Raw genomic sequence first — 9913 nt, 5'->3', positions numbered from 1 at the left:
TTTTTTGGTGACTTGTGAAGTACTGTGGGGTTGCTTTGTATGTCATATTAATGCAATGTGCTGTGCTTGCCATTTCAGTGCTTGGCCCTGTAATTGCTGCTTGCAGCTATATTTTTTAATGTTTTTTTTGGATGAAAAAGCACTCTATGGCTTTTTGTCACTCTATTTGATATAAAAGACAGATAAAAAAAAAATACACATAATTTGAAGGATTTTATTTATTTCAGTGGTAAGTTTAGATTGAGTACATGCTCTTTCATTATTTACAAAGCTTTGAAAAAAGAAAAAAAAAAAAAACACATTTTAGAAAGCTTATTTGTCACAGCATACTGTTTGAACATCAGACGATTTAGGGACAACAAATCATAATTATTGGAAACCTATGTGCAAAATGAATCTTGGTCCAGACTTAGACTTGACCAAAAACACTTCGGCATAGTCTCTAAACTTGTAATACACTGCAAATTGTACACCAGTAATCAGTAATATCCAAATGATTCTGTAATTAATTACCATAATGCCACATCATCTGATGTTTCTGATAATAATCATCTGACTGTTTACAGTTTACTAGATGAGAACGTCCCTCCTCTCCCAACGCCCGAGTTGAATTTGGCTGCCCCAGCGATCCATTCAGCTAGAATGACTGGTAGGCCGTTTTCGGTCTCGTACTGCATGGCCTGGGTGAATGAAGCGGAGTCAAAGGCAGCATTGTAGGCGGAGTTACGGTCGGCACGGAGACAGAGCTGTGGAAATGCACTGACCTGCTCAGCAAGTTCAAGAGCCACTTGAAGTGCTAAAACACACACACACACACACACACACACACACACACACACACACACGCATGTTGGTGCAGCTATCATTATGAGGACTCTCCACAGACATAATGATTTTTATACTGTATGAACTATAGATTCTATCCCCTAACCCTAACCCTACCCCTAAACCTAACCCTCACAAAACACTTTCTGCATTTTTACATTTTCAATAAAACATTTAGTATGTTTTTTAAGTGATTTGAATTATAGGGACACTAGAAATGTCCTCATAAACCACATTTATAGCATAATACCCTTGTAATTACCAGTTTGTAACCTAAAAAAAATGTCCTTGTAAACCACCCAACCACATTTTTCACACTATTTCTATTTTTTTTTTTTTGTCTACAAACAATTTACTGTATGAGTACATATAAACAGTATATGTTTGTCGATCACAGGAGATTTATGTCATGTTTTGTCATTTTTTCTGAAATTCATGACATTTCCCACCACAGTGTCATTTCCAGCACATTTCAAATTATTTACTGTGTTTAATAGAATTCTGTGGTGGAAATGACACTGATGGAAATTACATTTTAATGTTTTTGAAATAAAATGGATGACTCCTTTATCTTCCCAAGGCTAATTTCATAGCTAACATTTTATATTTCCTAAATACACACATTTAAACAATATGTTCACACTTTTTGTGTAATTTGACAATGAGGCCCAATAAAAATATTCTGCTGACAAGTGATATTTACCTTGAAAAATGAAACATCGCTTGACACGTATTTCATCTCAAGCATGCTCTTCACTGACACTTTTGTTGACTTGGTTAACAAGTACATGAACTTTGAATAAAACTTTATTAGGGGGAAAACTGTTTGGTGTGGTTGAAACGACAATCAAAAATCGACTGCAAATTTGATAGAAATAAGTTTCACACAAATATTTAAATGGTTTGTTTATTTCACTCACTGTTTAGATGATCATGGTTTTAAACATGTAATAATTCGTTTTTTTTTTTTTTAAAACAGATTTTCATATTTTAATATTGATAGTCTGGATCTGGCACAGGACTAAAGAAGTAAAATCTATACATAAAAGGCATTTGAAAAAGAACCAAAAATAAAGGATGAAGGCCTGTTAAAAAGTTTCCAATACGGTTTTAATGTGACCTTCAGATAACAAAAAGAAAAAAGTTAAAATCTGCTAATTTGAATAAAAAGAATCCCCTTGGACATGAAGTGCCAGAAGTTAAAGAAACACTTCCTTTGGGGCCTGGGTAGCTCAGTGAGTAAAGACGCTGACTATCACCCCTGGAGTCGCGAGTTTGAATCCAGGGTGTGCTGAGTGACTCCTAAGCAACCAAATTGGCCCGGTTGCTAGGGAGGGTACAGTCACATGGGGTAACCTCCTCGTGGTTGCTATAATGTGGTTCTCGCTCTCGGTGGGGCGTGTGGGGAGTTGTGTGTGGATGCTGGAGAGAATAGCGTGAAGCCTCCACACGCACTACGTCTCCGCGGTAACGCACTCAACAAGCCACGTGATAAGATGCGTGGATTGACGGTCTCAGAAGCGGAGGCAACTGAGATTCGTCCTCCGCCACCCAGATTGAGGCAGGTCACTACGCCACCACAAGGACTTAGAGCGCATTGGAAATTGGGCATTCCAAATTGGGGAGAAAAGGGGATTATTTTTATTAAACATGTTTACGTCCTGCCCTGTAGTACAATCACTGTAACACACAGCCTCTGTGACATATTGCTGCATTCTTTCTTCATATCGTCACTCATTCACAGCTGATACAGTATAGACTCATTTAGTCCTCCTGTCCAGCACATGAAAGCCCTGGCCTCACTCCACATCTCCTGTGGAAAGTCCACTCGAGTGACTCTCACTTTGAAACTGAAGCACTTCACTTTAACTCTATCTCTAAACAGCTCTGAGCTCATCTCATCTGACCTGACTATGACTGTGTGAACCGCTGCCACATGACAATAGTTTAATGCGACATTCTCATGGGAAATCCTACTGTGGGTGAATGAGAGACGTAAACACTCACATACTGGACCAATAACAGCATATAATACAGTGGTGCAGATTAACTAAAATCCAGTGGAAAGCCCAGTTTTCTAACAGTCTAAAACACTTTTATAAGAAATAAGGCATCAATGGCATGTCTTAAACATGGTTTAAATGTATGTCAGGTTTCTGGTTAATGATTTTCAATTGGTTCCTAATGCTCAAGCAGGTTTCAGGGTGTATGTGTACCTTGGCCATCAGGCACGACTCTGTTTGCCAGTCCAAATGTCAAAGCCTCCTGTGCTTTCACTGGTCTTCCGGTCAGGATGAGGTCTAGAGCCCGTGATAGACCAATCAACTGTGGTAATCTCACTGTACCCCCGTCAATCAATGGCACACCTGTGTGAGACAGACAGACACAGAGTCAGAGTATAAACACTCCTGATATTCACTGGTGGAAGATGAATTATGAACACACAGACAATCAGACTGTGTACTTAACTGGGGATTAAAAATGACAAACCATACTTTTTTTTTAATCCGTGACCACATTTTTATTCATCATGTACACTGATGAGCCAAAACATTATGACCAGCTGCCTAATATTCTGTTGGTCCTCTGCGTGCCGCCAAAACAGCACCGACCTGCCGGTGCATGGACTCTACAAGACCCCTGAAGGTGTCCTGTGGTATCTGGCACCAAGACATTAGCAGCAGATCCTTCAAATCCAGTAAGTTGCAAGGTGAAGCTGCTGTGGATTGGACTTGTTGGTCAGCACATCCCACAGATGCTCAATCAGATTGAGATCTGGGGAATTTGGAGGCCAAGGCAACACCTTGAACACTTCATCATGTTCCTCAAACCATTCCCGCACAATACGTGCAATGTGGCAGGGTGCAATATCCTTCTGAAAGTGGCCAATGCCATCAGGGAATACCATTGCCATGAAGGGGTGTACCTGATCTGCAACGATGTTTAGGTAGGTGGCACGTGTCAAATTGACATTCACATGAACGGCTGGACCCAAGGTTTTCCAGCAGAGCATTTTCCAGAGCATCACGCTCCCTCCACCAGCTTGCCATCTTCCCACACTGCATCCTGGAACTATCACTTCCCCAGGAAAATGGCGCACACGTGCACGGCTGTCCAAGTGATGTAAAAGAAAACGGGACTCATCGGACCAGGCAGCCTTCTTCCACTGCTTCAAGGTCCAGTTCTGACACTCGCATGCCCATTGTAGGCACATTCGAAGGTGGACAGGGGTCATTATGGGCACTCTGACTGGTTTGCAGCTATGCAGCCCCATACGCACCAGGGTGTGATGCACCGTGTTGTGACACATTCCTCCAGTAACCATCATTCATATTTTCTGTGACTTGTGCCACAGTAGAACTTCTGTCAGTTCATACCAGATGGGACAGCCTTTGATTCCCTCATGTATCGATGAGCATTGTGCACCCAACACCCTGTCGCCAGTTTGTGGTTTGTCCCTCCTCGGACCACTGTCGGTAGGTACTCACCACTGCTGACCGGGAACAACCCAGAGCCTTGCCATTTCAGAGATGCTCTGACCCAGTCATCTGGCCATAACAATTTGGCCCTTGTCAAAGTCGGCCAGGTCTTTACTCCTGCCCATTTCTCCTGCATTCAACACGTTGACTACGAGAACTGATTGTTCGCTTACCATCAAATCTACCCAAACCTTGACATGTGGCCTTGTTAGGAGATGATCAACGTTATTCGCTTCACCTGTGAGTGGTCATAATGTTTTGGCTCATCGGTGTATATTCTATGATGAATATTAGGCTTTGTGACTTTTTAAATGATAAAATAATGAAGGCTTATTTTTTTTTCTAATTCAAACAGTAAAATCTTTTTCTACACCAGGTTTAAAACAAACAATTATACCTTGTTCATACTGTAAATTATAATGTTCTGATGCCTGTAGTTTGTGACTATTATAGATTAGCCACAGTACTGGTTATCCGTAGGGATGTCCTGATACTGATACTGGTATCGGAATAGGGTTCGATACTGTGCCCATGTACTTGCACTTGCGCTTGTGCTTGTAAAAATGCTCCGATACCAAAAACCAAAACAAATATTTAGTTTGCATGTGCTGTGCACTTCTTAGTAAACTGATCTTGTTTAAAGAATGTTTATAATGTAAATGTAAAGCCAACCGCTCATACCAAGGAGATCTAAAACATGCATGCAGCATATAGACTACATATTTATTTAATTAAATAGCAGCCTTTTGCGGTTTAATAATTACACTGGGTCACATAGCGACCTGCTTTTCTGGAGTTGAGAAGCTACCGTCAAAAACACACAGAAACGGAAAGGTCTTCAATCCAAAATAAAAGCTTCCGCCAAAATAAAAGCTTAAGTGAAGAAAGTATGACAAAAATATATCACTACTGTATACAGTTATGTAATATTCACTGTAATTCTACTAATACTACAACTAATAATAATATTACGAACAATAATAATATAATTCATTACAGTTCAGAATTTATTCATTTATTTAGACCCCATTTTGATGATAAAATTGAAATAAACTTTTGAAAATGGAATTCAGAAAAACAAACAAACAAACAAACAAACAAACAGGTATCTGTATCAGCAGGTACCGAAAAGGAAGAAGTATCTGTATTTGTACTCGTTCTCCAAAAAATGGTATCAGAACATCCCTAGTTACCGGACATTCATTATTTTGTAATCTGCCATAATTTCTATAGAAATGCATTCCTGATATAAATCTATTTTCAATGTCATCTAAATCAAAAAGCATTTACCTAAATGCTTTGTCACTAGGCATGTGTCAGCGTGGTCAACTAGTCGTCTAACAAGTGGGGTTGACTACCAATAGTAATAATATTTGTAGTGGTGGTGGTTTTAATGGGAGACGCAATTCGCAAATTAATTGAGAGACGCAACTCCTTCGAGAGTGTATCTGCTTGATAATAACTTGCTGTGCTTAACAGTAAATAACAGTCAGCCCTGTAAATCCCTCTGCAAGGAGTTTTGTCTCTTTAATGCATTAGGTTTAGTCCATTTATGAATATTGGTAGTTTTGCACATCCCTATTTGCCACTGCCACTCAATGTCAGTGTAAACACCTCTTAAAAATGGGTTGCCATGATTTCAACCCCCCAAACAATGAGCCAATACTAAATATTCAAGAATGTCCACTAGACACTCCAGAATATATGGGTGCAAACAATTAAGATCTGGAGGCTAGTGTCCCCTAAAAACAAAATCACATTTTTGGGTGTTAGGTTAAATTTTAACCTAAAGGTTAAGCATTTAATTTATGACAGAATGGCAAAAAAAAAAAAAAAAAAAAAAAAAAACATCAAATAGGATTCTTAAACACTCCTCATCCCGCCCCATCCCATCTTCCATTGGTCGACAAAAAGGTTGTTCCGCTCAAACTCACACCATTGGTTGAGCCAGAAGGCGACAAGACAGGCCACTTAACAAACTGAGCAATGTTTCGAACAGAGTTACGGTGCCAAATACACCATTGATTGGACAGTTAAGGATTAAAAGTAAACTACAGCTTTTTCTTTCATATGACAGCATGGTAGTGTTATTATAACTCAAAGAACAGTATGTCTGAGACCATCCAGAATGATCTACATGAGACAGACAATCAATTTGGCTAGTCCAGACCTGAACCACCAAGTCTCAACAAAACCAACTGAAGAACATAACCACAGTATTAACCTGAATCAGTCTGTAAAAGAATACATGATACAATGCGTAATTGAATATTTTAAGGACAGATCTCAGCTGAGAAAGTGTTAAATATACATCGCACACCACCTGAAAGGAAAGATCAACCAATCAGAGAATCATGGTGAACAAACTCTGCAGCGACCACCCACTTGCATGACACACTATGAATGGCGCAAATTCTCTACACTCTCAAACAAATTAAGCATTAAAAAATTTTTAGATATTAATTCTATACTTATAATCAACAACTTTAATTTATTAGTTTGATATATTTATATCATTTTTTTAATAAAATGTTTGTATTCCCAAACCTTCATGGGACTGTAGTTCATTCACTCATTAAAGACTGTAAGTACACAGTCTTATACCTTTGTCTTTTTGTCTGATTTTCAAAAATTGCTATGCTTCAAGTTTGTAATGTTGTGATTTACCTCAGAGCTGGTTGGTTTGGTTCATGGCTTACAACTCTTATGAATTACTTTATGAAATCTCTATTGAAAAAAGTTATGGGGAAATCCCCTTCTGGAACAATGACGTCTGAAATAGTGGACGGACACTGTTGCGCTCAATTTTCTCAACTTTTAGGCACATGATGGAGCATCATAACGTAGGAATGTGCACAATCGTCTAATCGTTCTGCACCAGCTAGTTGAAAATTGAAAACGGTACTTGAATATGCAAATTAATTTACAATTCCACTTTTGCCTGCCGTGAGCAGGGCTGAATTACACACTTTTCCCTCTAAATCTCTCACCACATCTAGCAATTAAAATGTTTATCCACTGGGTGACACTGTGGATGTGTTTGTTGTTGAGGTGTTGATGGGAGAACATGATGTAATGGCATCTGTGTTTTCAAGCAAAGCCAAGTGTGGCAATACTTGTAATACACTGCCTGGCCAAAAAAAAAGTTGCATATTTCGTTGGACAACCTTTAGCTTTGATAACAGTGCACATTCGTAGTGGCATTGTTTCGACAATTATATGCAACGTCACAACATTTATTTCCGTCCAGAGTTGCATTAATTTCTGGCCGAGATCTTGTATTGACGACAGGAGAGTTGAACCACTCCATAAAGTCTTCTCCAGCACATCCCAAAGACTTTCAATGGGGTTAAGGTCAGGACAATCTGGTGGCCAATTAATGTGTGAAAATGATTCCTCATGCTCCATGAACCACACTTTCACAATTTGAGCCAGATGAATCTTGGCATTGTCATCCTGGAATATGCCTGTGCTGTCAGGGAAGAAAAAAAATCCATTGATGGGATAACCTGGTCATTCAGTACATTCAGATAGTCAGCTGACTTGACCAATTAAAGCAACCCAAGATCATAACACTGCCTCCAGAGGCTTGTACAGTCATGCATAGTGCCCACGGGTGCATCGCTTCATGCATTTCCCTTCTTACCCTGACACGCCCATTGCTTTGGTATAGGGTAAATCTGGACTCATCAGACCACATGACTTCTTCCATTGCTCCACAGTCCAATCTTTACGCTACCTAGCAAATTGAAGTCGTTTTTTCCAATTAGCCTCACTAACAAGTGTCTTTCTTGTGGCCACACAGCTGTTAAGTCCCAATCCTGTAAGTTCTTGTCGCATTGTGTGTGTGGAAATGCACTTACTTTCATTATAAAGCATTGCCATGAGCTCTACTGTCGATTTTTTACGATGTGACTTCAAGCGTTTAAGTGATCTCCGATCACGATTATTCAAGATTGTTTTACCGACCACATTTCTTCCGCAAAGCTGATGGTTCACCACTATCCTTCCAGGTTTAATAATGCGTTGGACAGTTCTTAACCCAATTCCAGTGCTTTTTGCAATCTCCTTAGTTGTTTTCTTTGCTTGATGCAGGCCAACAATTTGCCCCTTCTGAAACACAGTAACATCTTTTCCACGACCACGGGATGCGTCTTCCAACATGGTTGTTTAAGAAATGAGAAGCTACACACTGCATCAGTTAGGGTTAAAAGAATTGCTGCCAGCTGAAACATATTAATCACTGCAATAATAATCCAATCATAGTATCTGCTTATTTAAATCCAAATGGCAAGTTTCTTTTGGCCAGGCAGTGTATTTTGATTCTTATTGAATTATACTCTATTGGTATTCGGTTCTTGTCGGAGTCATGCAAACCAATGGACGAGGATCTCTTTTTGGTGGAAAAAATGCAGAGCTGTACATGAAGCTTATCAGACCAGTAGTATGTATGTGCGTTAAGTCTCTGAACACCGACAGAGCACATTTAATAAAAAGCAACACTTGTTTTTCTGAATAATAACATCTGAAATTATGAAAAAATGTGAAAGCATGTAGTCAGTAGACTCAAAAGTTTACATACTGTATGCACGTTACCCTAATGCTGTCTGTATTGGTTTCTATTGGTTTTTTGGTCTATTGGACAGATCTTCAGGTGAGTGAAATTATTATTATTTTTTTTTTTATTCCATTTTTATTAATGCATATTGTTAATTTCATCCCCCCCCCCCCCCCCCAAAAAAAGAAAAGCATAGTTTACTGAAGTCTAGCAAAGTTTATGAATAAAACAAAATACACGTACTGTACATGTCATACTTTTCACTTACATTTAATTTCTGAGTAATCAATCACTCGTTTTTGGGGGGTTAGAGTACTCGAAAACAGAAATTACTCAGAAATGCCCATCTCTATCACAAACTCTCATCCCTAACATTATTCTCTGAAACAGTGTAAACTCTAGTGTGTAGGAGCGCTTCGAAGACTGGAGGTACCATTGAGACACTGATAGGTCAACAGGATGTGACAGACCCTCAGTAGTAGCCAATAAGGCCATATTAGGGAATTTAGCATGCAATTTAATATGGGTTAGACCTTCACTACTGCATAAAATCCTCCAGCACGCGCACACACACACACACACACACACACACACACACACACACACACACACACACACACAGGAGACATTGAAGTTGTACAATGCCTTTTCAGAAATAAATGACTGACTTCATGTCAGTAGTTAGCACCTGGCTGATTTCAGTTCAGTTCAGGTGTTTGACTGAATGAATAGATCTTTCTGTGTAACCCTGAGCCTGTGGTTAACCTTTAATGTCTTCCTGTGTGAGTTTATGCTGGTGATACTGGAATCCACAACATCAAAGTCCCAAGAACCCTACAACACAAGCTCATTCACACAATGCCATTGAGGTAATGCCATGATACACCACACAGACCACTAGAACCTTTACACAAATATACAATTACGCGAACACAAATTACAGCTAAACAAGCACACTGATCTTTAAGATCTGACCTTCATCTGTGAAAGTAGAACCAACAATATACAAAACAAAAGTACCTGAGGGTTTATACTGGGAATGCATTTCTTT

General features: G+C 39.3%; 1 protein-coding gene across 3 annotated transcripts in view; it reads right to left on the bottom strand.

The window, feature by feature from the left end:
* Window positions 1–209: 209 nt before the first annotated feature.
* Window positions 210–9913, bottom strand: part of LOC127431865 (enoyl-CoA hydratase EchA19-like) — a 39286-nt gene continuing 29582 nt past the window's right edge. For all 3 annotated transcript variants that reach the window (XM_051682480.1, XM_051682481.1, XM_051682482.1), the window contains exons 5-6: window positions 3042–3191; window positions 210–796 (exon numbers count right to left, since the gene is read on the bottom strand). In XM_051682480.1, coding sequence (XP_051538440.1) covers window positions 561–796; window positions 3042–3191 — 386 coding nt within the window. In that variant the 3' untranslated portion in view covers window positions 210–560. The remainder of the gene's footprint in view (window positions 797–3041; window positions 3192–9913) is intronic.

This window comes from Myxocyprinus asiaticus, chromosome 41 (genome assembly GCF_019703515.2).
Source record: "Myxocyprinus asiaticus isolate MX2 ecotype Aquarium Trade chromosome 41, UBuf_Myxa_2, whole genome shotgun sequence".
Classification (NCBI taxonomy): domain Eukaryota; kingdom Metazoa; phylum Chordata; class Actinopteri; order Cypriniformes; family Catostomidae; genus Myxocyprinus; species Myxocyprinus asiaticus.
Note: the sequence above shows the minus strand (reverse complement) of the source record. Positions and strands in the feature narration are given on the sequence as shown.